The sequence below is a fragment of the Erinaceus europaeus genome, chromosome 8 (assembly GCF_950295315.1).
Source record: "Erinaceus europaeus chromosome 8, mEriEur2.1, whole genome shotgun sequence".
Taxonomy (NCBI): Eukaryota; Metazoa; Chordata; class Mammalia; order Eulipotyphla; family Erinaceidae; genus Erinaceus; species Erinaceus europaeus.
Window position 1 is genome coordinate 107,021,350 of NC_080169.1, and position 16,965 is coordinate 107,038,314.

General features: G+C 46.9%; 1 protein-coding gene across 4 annotated transcripts in view; it reads right to left on the reverse strand.

The window, feature by feature from the left end:
* The window catches only part of WDR91 (WD repeat domain 91), a 32,187-nt gene that overhangs the window by 10,223 nt on the left and 4,999 nt on the right, over positions 1 to 16,965 (reverse strand). For all 4 annotated transcript variants that reach the window (XR_009551234.1, XM_060196618.1, XM_007526552.3 and 1 more), the window contains exons 5-9: positions 16,400 to 16,530; positions 13,565 to 13,730; positions 4,549 to 4,704; positions 3,958 to 4,157; positions 945 to 1,095 (exon numbers count right to left, since the gene is read on the reverse strand). Coding sequence is in view for 3 of the 4 variants with exons in the window: in XM_060196618.1 (XP_060052601.1) it covers positions 945 to 1,095; positions 3,958 to 4,157; positions 4,549 to 4,704; positions 13,565 to 13,730; positions 16,400 to 16,530 (804 nt within the window). In the remaining variant the exon portion in view is untranslated. The remainder of the gene's footprint in view (positions 1 to 944; positions 1,096 to 3,957; positions 4,158 to 4,548; positions 4,705 to 13,564; positions 13,731 to 16,399; positions 16,531 to 16,965) is intronic.

Here is a 16,965-nt window from a genome sequence, read left to right on the forward strand (position 1 = left end):
AACAATGACAACAACAATAAGATAGCAAAGTCAACAAAAGAGAATAAATAAATATTTTTTAAAAAAAGAGAATGTCTCCTCCAGAATCCTTCCCAGATTGATCTGACCTCAGCACTCACTTGGTGAATCAACACCCTGCATGGGTGAGCCCAGAGATCCTGACAGTGAGAATAATCCTTTCTGTTGTCCAAGTTATTAAAAAAAAAAAAAACAAGGTCTGTATCTTGGGCTGCTTAGTCTGATCCCCTCAAAACAGGGTCAAATGAAATAAACTATTTATCAGGCTTATTTCCTTAACTACAAATCCTAGAGCCCAGGAGGAAAGAAACAATACTATATGGGGGGCGGGGGAGGGGCGGGCAGTTAGGACAACAAACTAGAACACAGCTTCAGCTGCTTCACTTGAGGGCCTGGCACAGGAGGGGTCTGAGCAGGAGGGGAAGTTGCTGGGGATGTTCATGCTGGGCTGTTAGAAATGGAGAAGGATACCAGGAGCTGACAGAGGGGAAGTGAGCGGCCCACTACACAGACAGAAAGAAGCTCTATCGTCAGACAGGAGGCAGGTTCTCCAAGTCCTGCTGCCACCCAGTTTCACTTCTCATTAATCTGTAACCTCCCTGTTGGCCCCTAGATAAGAAGGAAGTCTTGCCTGCAAGCCTCAACCCCAAATTCTCAGGAAGAGAGAGAGGAGAGAGGAAGGGGAGGCAGCATAACGGTTATACAAAAAGGCTGTCATGCCTGAAGCTCCTTCGAGGTCCCAGGTTCAATCACCAGCACCACCACTGGCCAGAGCTGAGAAGGACTCTGGTCTTTGTGTCTTTCTCTCTTTCTCTCTCTCAGTAAAAAATAAAATATTAAAAAGTGAGAGAAGGGAAGGGCGTTAGGTTGGTGAGCACAAGGGGTTTCTTACTACAGAGCACACAGCGAGGCAAAAGGCCACTCACCAGTCTGTCCCGTTTGGTGGCCCACTCCAAAGAGAGCAGCGGCGACTTGGAAATGGAGGACGCTTTGGTCTGCATGATGGGGTTGAAGGACCAAACTTTGATGACCCCGTCGACGTCTAAGCTGGCGACCCTCCTCCCTGAGCAGTCCACTCTAAGACAAAAGAAAGGGAAGTTGTCAGCAGCCTTGTTTGGGCCGTATCCTCCTCGGTCAATGCCCACATGACAGATCTTCCAGCTCTCTCACCATCTAAAGAAAAGAAAACCCCTGGGGGTTGGGCGGTGGCGCAGTGGGTTAAGCGCATGTGGCGCAAAGCGCAGGGACCGGTGTAAGGATCCCAGTTCGAGCCCCCGGCTCCCCACCTGCAGTGGAGTCGCTTCACGGGTGGTGAAGCAGGTCTGCAGATGTCTATCTTTCTCTCCCTCTCTCTCTTGTCTTCCCCTCCTCTCTCCATTTCTCTCTGTCCTATCCAACAACAAAGCAACGTCAACAATGGCAATAATAACTGCAACGAGGCTGCAACAACAAGGGCAACAAAAAGGGGGAAAAATGGCTTCCAGGAGCGGTGGATTCATGGTGCAGGCACCGAGCCCAGCAAAAACCCTGGAGGGAAAAAAAAAAAGAAAAGAAAACCCCTGGGGCCGGGTGGCGGTGCACCTGGTTGAGCTCACATGTTACAATGCACAAGGACTTGGGTTTGAGCCCCCAGTCCTCACTTGCAGGTGGAAAGCTTTACAAGTGGTGAGGCAGTGTTGCAGGTACCTCTCTTTCTCTCTCCCTCTCTATGACCCCCTTCCATCTGGATTTCTGGCTGTCTCTATCCAATAAAAAAATAAAGATAATAAAAAAAAATTAAAAAAGAAAAGAACATCTCAGTGGCCTGGGAGGTGGCGTGGTGGATAAAGAGCTGAACTCTTAAGTGTGAGTTCTCAAGTTCAATTCCAAGCAACACATGTGCCAGAGTGACGCTTTGGTTCTCTTTCTCCACCCCCGCTCCACCCCCTCTCATTAATAAATAGTTAAATCTGTTATGTTTTTTTAAATCTCAGGTAGTTGACCTGGGTAGTACACCCAGCCCTCACCGCACTGGAGGGAATTTCAGTCCTATGGAATCCTTCCTCTCCCCCCTCCCTTTCTTTCTTTCTTTCTCTCTTTCTTTCTTTGATTGCCACCAGGGTTATTGCTGGCACTCGGTGCTGGCACTATGAATCCAAAGCTCCTGGCAGCCATTTTACCTTCTGTTTTCTTTCTAATTTTTTTATTAAATAGCACAGAGAGAAACTGAGAGATGGTGGGGGGGGAGATAAACAGAGGGAGAGAAAGACAGCCACCTGCACACCTGCTTCATCACTTGAGAAGCTTCCCCCCTGCAGGTGGGGAGTGGGGGCTTGAACCTGGATTCTTGTGGTTGGTAATATATGTGCTTAAGTGGGTGTGCCATCAGCCAGCCTCCCTGCTTTTCTTTCTTTCTTGGCTTCCAGGGTTACCTCTAGGGCTCGTTGCTGGCACTCAAATCCACTACTCCTGGAGGCCATTTTTTCCATCTTATTGGACAGGACAGAGAGAAACTGAGGAGGCAGGGTTAAGACAGGGAGAGAGACAGAGAGAAACCTACAGCCCTGCTTCATCACTTGTGAGGCTTTCTCCCTGCAGATCAGAAGCAGGGGCTCAAACCGGGGTCTTTGTGAAGGCCCTTGTGCCGTGTACTGTGTGTACTTAACCAGGTACACCACCTCCCAGCCTTTCTTATCTGAGAAAGTCTTCCCAAGGCAGTGAAACCCTAGTGATAACAACAACAAAAATAAAATCTCCAAATACCACCACTAAAAGAACATGTTGATGGCAGGGAGGTGGTTCAGAAGATGGAATGGGAATTAAAGGGTGAGTGGGGCTATTTCTAAAAACATTCACTCATTAGTCCAAGAACTCCTGATGAAGCCACTATGATATGCCGAGGCCCGAGACAAAGGACGGACACAGAGCAGTAGGCGAGATGTCTGCAGCCTCAGGTCTAGAACCCTTACAGCTAGAGAATCCCAGCCTCCAGTTCCCCAGAGCCTGAGAGATGTCAAAGCAGCTGCACTCTTAGGGAATGTTCATGAAACGGCACACTTCCAGCACCTGCCAGCGAAAAAGTACCAGCATAGTGTCAGGGAGGTGGCTCAGTGGTAGGACACCTGCCCTGCATGTATGAGGCCCTGGGTTGGATCCTGGGAACCACGTGCGAGCAACAAAGATAAAATAAGTGCGACTCCATAGCGGTGCCTGGGTCTCTGCCCCCAAAACCGGGGTCAGAGAGAGGTAGTAGCTCCAGGGCTGGGGATCCAATCCCCAGGACCACCATACGCCAGAGCTAAGCAGCATCCTGGTTGAATAAATAGATAGATAGATAGATAGATAGATAGACAGACAGACAGACAGACAGATAGATAGATAGATAGATAGAAGAAGGAAAGGAAGGTAGGAAGGATAGAAGGGAAGAAAGGAGGTAGCTCAGTAGTAGAGCCTATGCCTTGCCTGAATCAGGTCCTAGATGTGGTCCCCTCTACCACATTTAAAACAAACTAACAAGAAAGAACACAACCTAAAGCCAATTAAAATTGAGTAACTCTTAGAGGGGATAAAACAAAAAGTCACGGGGGGTCAGGCAGTAGCAGGGGAGTCGCTTCACAGGTGGTGAAGCAGGTCTCTGCAGGTGTCTGTCTTTCTCTCCCCCTCTGTCTTCCCCTCCTCTCTCCATTTCTCTCTGTCTTATCCAACAATGATGACATCAACAACAATAATAACTACAACAACAATAAAAATAAAATAAAATGAAAAACAAAAAAGTCACTTATTCTTGAAAGCCTGAGCTCAATGGTCAGAAAAGATGGTGGGGGAAGAGGTTGTGATAAGGCGAAAGGAGGAGCTGAGCAGACCCCCAGATGGCAGCTGCCTGCCCAGTACCTTCTGCCCCCTCGGGTTCCACCCCAGCACCTGCACCTCCATTCTCCACCCCCCAAGCCGGGTGCCCACCTGCAGTGCATGATGGAGGAGTGGTGCTCCCCATACTCCTCCTGCCCCAGCACGATGAAGGGCTGCTCGGGACGGGTACCCCCACCCTCGGGGCCTGCCGTGGGAACCCGAGTTAGCGTGTCCGCTGCCTCCCCAGGGAGCTCCAGGCAGGGCTCTGTCTCTGGGCCAGGAGCTTCAGGCTTCTTCTCGGTGCCCTGTGCCTGTCAGAGCAGGGAAAGTTAGCTGGGAGGGTCCATGTAGGGCCAGGTTCGTTACATCCGGGAACACACAGTGGGGTTTTCTAAGAAACCAGCCAGTCTGGGGAGAGCCTAGGAGTGGCTGGGTCTCACAGGAAGTACTCTAGACTCTGACAGCACCCCCTGGCTCAGGTGGTCCTGCCAACACCCCCTCCTGGAGTCCCTGCTCCTCTCAGAGGCCCACAGACATGACTCAGGACACACTCTACCCTGCAGGCCAGAGCAGGAATAACAGAAATGGGTAGTGAGTGCCCACTAAGTGCCTGAAGGGGAAGTGGAGAGGGGGACAGTGGGCCCTGCTGCACCCACCATTCCCTGCGGCCCTGCCTGGTGTTGTGGCAGGGCAGAACCATACCTGCAGCGTCGTGGACAGAAGCTCCTTCCTCTCCTTGCCGTGATCCTGCAGGCGTCGCTGCCGGTGCTGCGACCAGCTGGACTCCCCTGAAGCCAGCCCACTGAAGAGGCTCTTCCCATCCCTGGGCCCACAGGCTGGGTCCTTTCCCTTGGTGACCTGTGGGGGTGAGATACCAGACTGTGAAAGGTCTCTTCCCAACACCTGAAGCAAAAAGGCGGTGGGGCCTGAAAGTGCTGAGGTAACATACCCTCAGGTCAAGCTGAACAGGTGGTTAAACTGTTATTGTTCACCAGGGAGATAGCTCACCTGTAGAATACACATGTCTGACTGTACACAAGGCTCTGGGTTTGACCCCCACCCCCAGCACCACGACAGTACCAGTGGCATCTATATATAGTATATTTTTTTATATTATCTTTATTTATTTATTTGATAGAAACAGCCATAAATTGAGAGGGGAGGGGGCAATAGAGAAGGAGAGAGAGACAGAGACACCTACAACTCTGCTTCATCACTTGCAAAGCTTTCCCCCTGCAGGTGGGGACCAGGGGCTTGAACTCAGGTCCTTATGCATTGTAACATGTGCACTCAACCAGGTGCACCACCACATGGCCCTTCCAATGGAATCTCTCTATATGGGTGACTGGGGACAGGCCCAGTTGTCACTCTTCTTTAGTCTTCCCCTCTCTCAAAGTTTAATTAATTAGTTAATTAATTAGAAGGAGGAGGAGAGGGGCTGGATGGTGGCACACCTGGTTGAGCTCACATGTTACAATGTTCAAGGACCTGTGTTCAAGCCCCCGGTCCCCACCTGCAGGCGGAAAGCTTTGTGAGTGGTGAAGCAATGTTACAAGTATCTCTCTGTTTCTCTCCCTTTCTATCATCCCCTTTCCTTACAATTTCTGACTATATCCAATAAATAAATAAAGATAATTTTTTTAAAAGAAAGAAAGAAAAATCAGGGGAGGAAAGTTGCTCAGCTAAACTGTGAACTGGGTTCATTCCTCAGTGCCATGTGAAAAAAAAGAAAAAGAAAAAGATGAATATGAGATGATGTCACTCATGGGCAGAACTTAAGAAACAAGAGCAGAAAGGATTAACCTAAAGTAAAACTTGGACTGATTGGGTGTATTGCACCAAAGCAAGGGACTCTAGGACATGAGGTCAGGGAGAGAAGTGTGGTGGGGTGCTGGAGAGGGCTTTCAGACCCTGGTAGACAACCACAGACCTAAGTTGGGGGCAAGAGTATTTTGTAGACACTTATCTTGGTGAGATGAGAAATTGTACCCAAGTGCCAACAACTGTACTGTAGAACATTAACCTCAAATAAATAAGATATTGTCAGGATTAGCAATAAAAAAAACAGTAACAAATAAACTGAGTTACTATCTCAGCTAGTGTACCAACGCCAGAGTGAAGCACAGACGTCTGAACCTCCTCCTCTGCTCTCCCTGGTTATTCTGCCAAAAGACCTGATCTAATCCAAACTGTTAGGAACCATCATTATTAGCCAGGTGATGATTAGGACAGAAGTCAGGCTGCCACTGGGTGTTAGAAGCAGTGTGATAAAGGGAGATGCTATCAAAACACACAGTACGTTTGGGCAATATGGAGGGGAACAAAAAAGTATTTATGCCCACATACGATCACCTCTCTGCTCAAGATGCTAAGGAAGTCACGTAGTGTACCACCAGGCTGGGAGCTAGGCCATTTTGCAAAATGAAAATTTAAACAGGTATTAACAAAAGACACTGGATCCAAGTTATTATCTGGGGAGATGATGTCATGGATGCATAAAGGACCAGAAAGCTGGATCAGGAAAGAGAATAGTTCCGAAATATGGGAAAGAGGTATAAATATTGTTGACTGTAAAACCCACTGATTTGATGTGATCTGGGGTCCATATTCAGCTTAGGAGCCTATGTGACCTTTGCATACCTCTAGATCCAAGTTCACATTCTGTGGTCAAAAAAAAAAAAAAGACACCGTAATAAATGAAGATGAATGACCTTATAAAGATGGGGCATGACAACTAGAGAGCTGTGGAGAGAAATGTGACCTATCAGAGCCTGCTTCCAAAGAACTTCTTGGGGACCAGCAGGTGGTTCACACACACACACTACCATGCATGAGGACCCAGGTTTGAACCCTGGGCTACCACACAGGAGCACCTGCAGGGGGGAAGCTTCACATGGGCTGGGCAGATAGCTCACTTGGATCGTGCTTTGCTTTGACACGTGTGCGACTGGAGTTTGAGCCTGGCCCCTCCCCCACCACACACACACACACACACACACACACACACACACACACTGAAGGAACATTCAGTGCTGTGGTCTCAGTCTCTGTTCCTCTCCCTCTCTCTTCCTCGCTACCTTCTCTGTTTCTATATTTAAAAAACAACAAATAATGCTTCATGTAGTGGAATAAGGCTGCAGTGTCTCTACTTCTGTCTGTCTCTCCCAGTCTCTCACCCACCGCTATGTAAAGCAGGGGTGGGGGACTCTTTTTCTGCCAAGGGTCATTTGTATATTTGTAATCATATGTAGACCATACAAAATAATCCACTTAAAAATGAGCATTTATAGGCAAAAAAACCAAACCCACTAGTATAGCTACAGACCCTTTGAAATATAACTAAAATATGCCTTCTAGCTATCGACAAAAGGGAGGACCTCCCCACCACTTCATCTGCACTATTCCAGCCTTTAGGTCGACAACTGCTCAACAATTTGTTTGGCTTTGTATGTTAACTCTCTTCAGCCACCAGGTTCTAGATGCCAGCATGATGCCAACCAGACTTCCCTGGACAGAAGACCCAACCAATGTGTCCTAGAGCTCTGCTTCCCCAGAGCCCTTCCCCACTAGGGAAAGAGAGAGGCAGGCTGGGAGTATGGATCGACCTGTCAACGCCCATGTTCAGTGGGGAAGCAATTACAGAAGCCAGACCTTCTACCTTCTGCATCCCACAATGATCTTGGGTCCATACTCCCAAAGGGTTAAAGAATAGGAAAGCTATCAGGGGAGGGGATGGGATACAGAGGTCTGGTGGTGGGAATTGTGTGAAGTTGTACCCCTCTTATCCTATGGTTTTGTCAATGTTTCCTTTTTATAAATAAAAAATAATAATAATGAGCATTTAACATTGCTATTACAAAAAGGCTTCTAGGCTTATTGAATTCAGATTCCTGCCTGGTGAGAAAAAAATGACTTTAAGATCCATATACAGTCTATGGGCTGGACACTCCCCATCTCTGATCTAGAGGGGAAAAAAAGAGGAAAAAAAAAAAAAAGGCTACCAGGAGCAGTGGAGTTGTGTAAGCACTGAGCCCCTGCACTGATGCCCTGTAGTAACTTCGATGGCAAAACAAAACAAACAAAAGCGCTTCTCCTTAAATCACACCAAAGTTATTTACCAAAGGAGGATGGAGGGGCAGGTGCACCTAGCTGAGCGCACATGTCACAACATGCAAGGACCCCTGTTCAAGGCCCTGGTCACCACCTGCAGGGAGAAAGCTTTGTGCAGGGGTCTCTGTATCACCCCCTTCCCTCTCAAAATCTAGCTGTCTCTATCCAATAAAGAGATAAAGATAGCTAAAGAAAAAAATTTTTTTTTACAAAATGGGGGGAGGGAAGGGAATGGACAACAACAAATTAATATTGTCTAGGTGTTAAAACTGATGAATGTACCTACCTACAAAGCACTTTAATAAACAAGTTAAGATGCTAACATATTCTACTTAAGGATTAATATTTACTGACATACCATCTGATTGAATGCTTTGCTTAGTTTTCAAGGCAGATCTCATAACAATGTTGATGACTGGCCTCAGACAGCACTTCAATTACACCCCAAGTTATAGCCAAATCATTCATAATCTCCCTGCCCCCCACTGTTCAAGAGAGAGACTTTAACATACATTCTGCCCCTGTTCCTTCTTCCTTCTCATTTTCGAGCAGATAAATGAACCCCAGCTGGTTTCTAATAAACTGATCAGAGCTTGTGAGACAAATCTTCCACATGGGCAGGAGACCATGTCTAGTATTTTGTTCTGCTGAAAACAAAGTAAAACCACCCAGAAGACAACAGGCCCTCTGGAAGACTGGACAGCAGAGGATGCAAGGCACAGCCAAGGACTCCCGTCTCCATTTCCTGCTAAGGTCCAGAAACAGCCTGCAGGGCAGCTGTGCGAACCACAGAAGTCTCAGTAGCTGGAGGTAATTAGACACTAATAAGAATTATAGACACGCAGCCTGTGGATGCTTTGTTTTCTTTGCATTACCACCAATTAAAGGCTATCTCTGTAATAAAATAATCCCCACTTCAGGGCCAGTGGCTCACCCAGTGGTTGTGAAAGGGGTGGAGTTACAGCTGGAGAGAAGGATGAGGTGCAAAGGACAGACTGGGGGAACCTGTCCTTGAGGCATTCTCCCTACTTGCTCTTGGCCAGATCCCAGAAGAGCCCGTGATTTATGGTTCTAGTTACTTCCATTTTTTTTTTTTATAAACCTATTTTCCATTTAGAAGAAAAGAAGTGCATCTTGCTGACATAATTCGTCTAACTTCGTGTAAGTGGGCCCCTTGATGGTGAAGCTAATCTAACCGGCTTTCAAAGTGAAAATAAGATATAAAAACCATTCATGGGTGGTCCGAGAGGTGGCGCAGTGGATAAAATGTTGGACTCTCAAACATGAGGTCCTGAGTTCAATCCCTGGCAGCACATGTACCAAAGTGATGTCTGGCTCTTTCTCTCTCCTCCTATCCCTATCATTAATAAATAAATAAAATTTATTTTTTAAAATATATTTTAATATTCATAGAGTTGCTTCTAGACAGAATTTGCCTCTAACCTCAATGTAAATAAAACTGCATATGACAATCAGTACACTTAAATTTTCATGCGCAAAAATAATGAAAGCAAGACATTCTGTGGCAGTTTGTGGGCAAGGTTAGGACTGTAACACGAGGGTTATCTCACAGTAAAAACACTCTTGTCACAAGTGCCACCGATGAGTATTCTTGGGGCAGTTGAGAAACAGGTAAAACTCTAACTCCAGGTGACACTGAAAGCACAAGATGCAGGCATGCTCGTGATGGCGACAAAGGTTACAGTCACCATCGCAAGTGGACAGAATGCAATGTGACTAAAATATACAATGACACCTATACTTTATGTAAGAAAGCTGAATCAGTTTCCAGATTGCAAATTTAAGAGCACAGATTATTGTTTTTATTTTCTGGTGTGTGTGTGTGTGTGTGTGTGTGTGTGTGTGTGTGTGTGTGTGTGTGTGTTGTGTGTGTGTGTGTGTGTGTGTGGTGTGTGTGTGTGTGTGTGTGTGTGTGTGTGGTGTGTGTGTTGTGTGTGTGTGTTTTAATGCTGTGCTGGAGTCCCACACACCACTCTCTTGGAAACAGAGCTGGCAGTCAGCTGAGGTAAAGAACAAACACCTCATCACAGACCCCTGCAAGCGTCCACCCGGCTTAGACCTAGCACGTCATGATTGGGCCCTCCTCAATCGCTATCGAACAGGCCATGGCCGGTACGCCGCTATGTTCCATCGCTGGGGAGCCAGAGACAACCCGAACTGCCCCTGTGGCTACAGACAGACTATGACCCACATAGTCAACGACTGCCACCTCTCCAGATTCAAAGGAGGTCTCGAAACTTTACATCAGGCTCAACCTGACGCTGTTGACTGGCTACGGAAGAAGGGCAAACGCTAGAAGAAGAAGTCCCACACATGTGTGACACAACCACTCTTAGGTCACTACTTACATTCTTTATTTTAGAGAAAGAGAAGAGAGAGAGGAGGAGAGAGAAAGACAGAGGAACAACACCATACCACTATACCACCATACCACCCATGGGTCTTCCTTGGGTGCGAGGTGCTCCCCTGTGGTACTGGGAGCTGTCTCCCAGCCCCTACCTATTCTTTTTTTCTTTCTGGGTGGAGTGGGGTGGGGTGGGGAGGACATGGAAATATATCAGGTTTTTTTTATGATTATAAGTGGTCTTTTAATGGCTTACAGGCTAATAAGATTACAGGGATATAGTTCCACAATCACTCACTACCAAAATTCTGTGACTCCCACTCAAACGATACCCACCACAGTTCTCACAAGGCCCTGAATTTTCTGTATCCATATGCAGGCAAAGCCAACTAGTAGCTGTCTTTCACCTCCTTACTTACTTCACTAAGCATAAGCACTCTTCAGTTCCAGCCCTTTGTCCCAAAGAAACACCATCTTTTTAAACTGCAGAGTCCCTGTTTATTCTTCAGGTGCAAAAAAGAAAAGGGTTCCAGCATGGTGGCAGGGGGGGAAATTCATATATTTATTATGTACTAACACAGCAATGTTGTTTCATAAAAAAAAAAAAATTAGTCATGTTCTACTGAGTTAAAAAAAATAATAAAACAGTAGTAAGTTATCAAATTAGTTAAAATAGAAAGTGATCATATTGCATCTGGGATTAGGAAAAGTATCTCAGACTGTCCACTCAAGTATATCCTTCAATTGTAAGAGGAATTGAAAGCTTTGAATTTCCTCCCCAGAGGGGGATCAAGATCATGACGAGGCCTAGAAATCGTGCCACAGGTGGCAAAGAGTTGAGGGCAGAGGTAAGAATGAACAGAGATTCCTTAGCAAATAAAATATCCTATGGTTTTGTTAATGTCTCCTTTTTAAAAAAAATTTTCAAAACATCAGGGAGTTATCCTCATGAGAAGTCTTATGTAGCTTCAAAGGATAAACTGATCAATGAGTAAAAAACCATAGACAGTCTTCATTAAAGATACCCCCCTAAGAGGCCTGTGTGTACTATGTTCGTAGCAGTGCAATTGGCAATAGCCTAACTTACAGAGCAAACAGAAAAACCCACTCAGTCAGGACTGGAATTCTAATTTGAAGATTCAAATTCCAGAAAAGCAAAGAGGAACTGTGACCGATTTCTAACTGACCTCTCTAAGCCCTCGCAGATGCTAACATGACAATCATTCTGTATTTTGTGTTTAGCACCAACTCAGATGGCCAGTAGGCCAGACCCTTCACAAACAGAACCACTGCTGCGAAAATGTCCTGTGCGTTTATAGCTGGCAGAAACCGCATACACTGAGAGCCCTAGAGGCAGCTCAAGGAGTGGATAGTATTCTCCCAAGTAAAGTGGGGCCAGTTGGCAATCTGAGTGAAGGAGCCAGAGCTACCTGACCCCAAAAACCAAGCTCTTTCTTCTGCAGTGTCCCTAGGCTGTGTGTTCATAACAACCCAACCTCCCAGTGCTGGGCTAAGATCCCAGGGCATACCCTTTCCCCCAATGATGGGGAGAACAGGCCCCAAATGCTGAGTCACCTGCAACTATGGAAGAAGAAGGCCCAGACTATAATGGCTTTCTGTAACTGGTCAATATACAATCAGAGAGGAAGGGCCTCTACACAAGCAGTAAAGACTAACTGTGGGCCTAGTAAGCCTTCGCTATGGAGGGTATGTCCACAAGCTGTGTGTTCTGACCATTTCCGCAAGGAAAACCACATACCAGGTGTCCTGTGGCTGTTCAGGACATGAGCTGACATGAATACAATTTTCTTTGCCAGTTTTGGTCAAAGGTGAAAAATAACAAAAAGCCCTTGTCCGAAGTGGTAGGTAACCAAAAGGCGACAAACTGATTTCTAGAAGTTACTGATGTGCTCTTCATCCAGCCACTACTTGGGCATCCCCCGGCTTTCACATTTGAGTCACCCAGTCATGGCTCACAGGACTGGCAGGAAGTCTATGAGAAAGGAGAAGGACCCTCACTGTCAGCCGCTGCTGCACCAGCAGAGGGTCACAGGCTTTTGGGAGCTGGTGGCCTCAGTGAGTGAAGTTACACACTGCTGGCCAGACCTGGGCATGCACTTTGGCCCCTTCTCTGTCCTGTCTACCATCTCATTCTCTGTCCCCTGTCTACTGTGCCATTCTGTAGATAACCTGAGCAATTCCAGCTGGAAATGAGCATGGAGCCACGATAAAAATGTCTGCATTCCATGGATTTCCCTCCCTGTACTATACTCTCAGCTCCTCCACTTGCATGGAATGCAGGCATTTTTTTTTTCACAGCCCCCTGCTCACTTCTGGCTGGAATTACAGAAGTTACCTGCAGAATGACAGGCTATTGCTTGTCTTCAAAGGGAGGGGTTGCAAAAGAGGGAGGAAGAAAGGTAATAAGAAGTGGATTTAGTATGGACCGACCAGTCAACGCCCATGTTCAGCAGGCAAGCAATTACAGAAGCCAGACCTTCTACCTTCTGCAACCCACAATGACCCTGGGTCCATGCTCCCAGAGGGATAGAGAATGGGAAAGCTACCATGGGAGGGGGTGGTATATGGAGAATGGGTGGTGGGAATTGTGTGGAATTGTACCCCTCCTACCCTATGGTTTTGTTAATTAATACTTTCTTAAATAAAAAATAATAAAAAATAAATAAATAAAAAGAAGTGGATTTAAGATCTTGTGGGTACATTAGAGAAACCACCCTGAGTGGGAAGGTAAACAAATTTGCCACTGGAGGGCAGGGGTAGATAGCATAATGGTTATGCAAAGAGACTCTCATGCCTGAGTCTCTGAAGTCCCAGGTTCAATCCCCCGCACCACCATAAGCCAGAGCTGAGCAGTGCTCTGGTGTTTCGTTCTGGTGTGTCTTTCTCTCTCTGAATCCCTCTCAAAAATAAAATAAATAAAATGCTTTAAAAAAATATTGCCACTGGACAGGCAGATATGGAAGCATAGCTAGGTGTCAGAGGCCTCAGAGCAAGTGATTGAAGGCTGGTCTGGTGAGAGAGCTTACAGGGCAGGAAGCATGCTTTGCCAAGTGCACGACCCAGGTTTGAAGCCTGATACCACAGGCAGGTACCACAAAGCTCTGGTGTTGTGTTCTTTACCGGTCTCGATCTGAATGAAAAATCTGGCCTGCAAGTGGTGAAAACCACACACGTGCAAGGCCCTCACTCTGGAATAAGAAGGTAAGAGGGAGTGAAACTTACCGGGATGCTGAAGGACTCTTTCTTGGTAGAGCTTGGAGCTTGAGGGGGCCCCTGGGCCGGTGACAACCTGGAGGGGCTCTTCTTACTCTGCGGCAGCAGCGAGGACAGGAAACCCACTCGGGGTGACTGGGAGAGGGAAGTGTTCCTCTGGCTGCACATCATGGCTCTGGTCAAGCAGAGACAGTGCAAGGTCACAGGGCTGGAGGGGACCCAGAAGAGCCCAGCACACTGAGCTCCTAAGCTAGGGGCAGTGCCGGGGTCAGGGCTGCAGTGGGGTCCTCAGGGCAGTGCTTGGAGGCAGCCATTCTGCCTGCCATGACTATTGCCTTTTTTATTTTCTTTAAATTAATCACCACAAGGGTTGTTGCTGGGTTGTTGTTGGTGCCTGCATGATAAATCCACCGTTCCTAACGGCCACTTTTTCCTTTTCATTCTTTTTTCATTTGATGGGACAGAGAGAAAATTGGGGGCAGGAGGGCAGATAGGGAAGGAGGAAAAAAGAGACCTGCAGCACTGCTTCATTGCTTGTGAAGATTCCTCCTTACAGGTGGGGCCTGGGGGCTTGAACTCAGGTCTGTGTGGATTGGTGATATGTGTCCTCAATCAAGTACACCACCACCTGGCCTGTCAGCCCAACTTCCTGCTACCAAAGTGAGCTGACAGCCCATCTGGCACAAGGGTGATGCCTGTGGTCCTTCTTGGAAGGCTGAGTGATGCTCAGAGTAGCACTAGGCACTGGACACAGGTTAGCCTAAATGGAAAGGCACTAGAGTAGGCACTAGAAAGGCACTGGGATGAGAGGGAGCATTAAAAAACTGTAATAACTGCATTACTGCTATACCACTGGTGAAGCTGCCGCCTGCAGGAGGGAACCGAGGGCTTGAACCTGGGTTTCTGAGCATGGTAACATGCATGCTCAACCAGAAGCACCACTGCTCAACCCCATTTTCCCTTTTTTTTTTTTAAGATTTATTTTTGGGGCTGGGTGGTGGTGCACTGGGTTAAGTGTACACAGTATGAAGCACAAGAACCAGTGTAAGGATCCCAGTTCAAGACCCCAGCTCCCTACCTGCAGGAGGGGTCGCTTCAAAAGCGTTGAAGCAGGTCTGCAGGTGTCTTTCTCTCCCCCCATTTCCCCTTCCTCTCTCAGCTCTCTCTGTCCTATCCAATAAAATGAAAAAAAAAAATGGCCGCCAGGAGCAGTATAGCCACCGAGCCCAGTAGTAACTCCGGAGGCAGAGAAAAAGTACAAGGACCGGTGTAAGGATTCTGGTTCGAGCACCCAGCTCCCCACCTGCAGGAAGGTTGCTTCACAAGTGTTGAAGCAGGTCTGCAGGTGTCTATCTTTTTCTCTCCCTCTCTGTCTTCCCCTCCTCTCTCCATTTCTCTCTGTCCTGTTCAACAACAATGGCATAAATAACAACAACAACAATAAAACAACAAGGGCAAGAAAAGGGAATAAATAAATAAAGATTTGTTTTTAATAGAGAACCAGATGCAAAACTTGGAACTGAACTCACAACCTCATGCTTGTTAAGTCCTGTGCTCCAATCACTATGTCCCCTTCTGGGCTGCTTTACATTTTCTCTTTACATGGCAACTAGAAATTTTCACATTATAGGTTGGTTTTGGTTTTGCTTTTCCTTGGATTGGAGGGTCAGTAGTTCATAGTGCAGTGGCTGACACATGGGTAAAATTTCTCGCCTCACAAAGACAGGTGTCTGAAAAGCACTCTCACCTCTAGCCAAGGTCCTTTATCACCATAATATACCAGGACCACAAAGCCTCTCCATCCTCAGAGTCCTTTACATCAATATATGAAACCCAGTCCAAGTTTTATTCTGTGTTTCCCTTTTCTGTTCTTTCTTTTTCTTCCTTTTTTTTTTTGGGGGGGGGGCGGAAATCAGGGTTATTGATATTGCTGGGGCTCAGTGCCTATATGACAAATCTTGGTGGGGTTTTGTTTGTTTGTTTTGTCTTGTTTTTGGATAGAAACAGAGAAATTGAGAAGGAAGAGAGGGACAGAAAGGGAAAAAGAGAGATACCTGCAGCTTGAACCCAGATCCTTGCACATGGTTATATACATGCCCTACTGGGTGCACTCTGCATCAGTTGTAGCTTGTATATTCTTCCCATGGGACAGCACTTGCTCCAACATGAAAACAGCTTCACCTGGCACAGCCTTTGGCTGTGTGCAGGTCTGGAATCCGTCTGCCTGGGTTTGTAGCCTGACTCACCGACCACTAGCTGTGCCCTACTGACGTGCCTTGCCAACACTACATTATCACCATCATCATCTGGATCCTCTACTTTCACTATCTTTTTTTTTTTTAAAGCCACTCAAACACTGGACTCTCAGAAAAGTCAGGATGTATTTTTCTATGATTTTCTCTACAGAAATGCATCATGACTTTTCCAACAACCTAATACGCCTCTCCCAGTCTGCCAGCCTCTTCAAACCCTCACCCGTCCACCACAGTTTCCCCTCCATGGGGGGGTGGGGGGGGTCCCCTTTAACGCAAATCCACTTCCCAAGGCTTTCCCGCAGCTGGCATGCTTCTCCACCCCAGCTGAGCACATCTGGATGTGTGGGCCTCAGGCAGAGCTGTGTAGCCACCTTGGGTGGGTTCAGAAGCTGGGAGAAAAGTAGAGAACTACCTCTAAGCCTGAGGGCAGGGGGTCTTCCTTAGAAGCTCAGAAGTAAGAACTGTGAGTGCCAGGGGGGTAGCAATCCTGCCTCCCAGGGGAGACTGGTGAGGTACTGCCCGCAGGTTAGCACATCAGAGACAGAGGAGTGCCAGGGGGCATGGCCAAAACAGACGGACACACACTCACAGTTCTGAGTCCCCCAGGCGGTCCATGCTGGAGACATAAGCAGGTAACTTGTGTTGGACCAAGGTCTCTTCCTCTTCTGGCTGCTGCTCTTCTTTCTTCAGTCGGTGGATTTCGGCTTGCAATGCAAAAAGCTACAGAGGGGTGGGGCTGGTTTCAACAGCAGGTCTCATCTAATCTGCCTTCCACTGGAAAAGACTAGACACATCATATCCCAAAGGAACCCAGATTCACTGCTCAAAAGGCAACTAACCCTCAGTCTTTGGGTGGCTTTCTCATTCTGCTCACTGGAATGGAGAAATGGCCCAGCAGCAACTGCTTCTTGACCAAAATGAAGTGAGGTACCAAAAAATTGACATGTTTTTCCTTATCATCTGACTTGCTTTATCATCATCATGACATTATTATTGTTGTTGTTGTTATTTAGCTAGCTTCATCCTGAATTCACCAATGCAAATAGATCCACTCAATACTACTTTGCTCTTAAAATCTACAAAGTCATGCTTTGAAATGAAGGATAGCATTTAAAATCTTTTGCTTCCAAAAAGTTGTACACCTACACCCAGCAC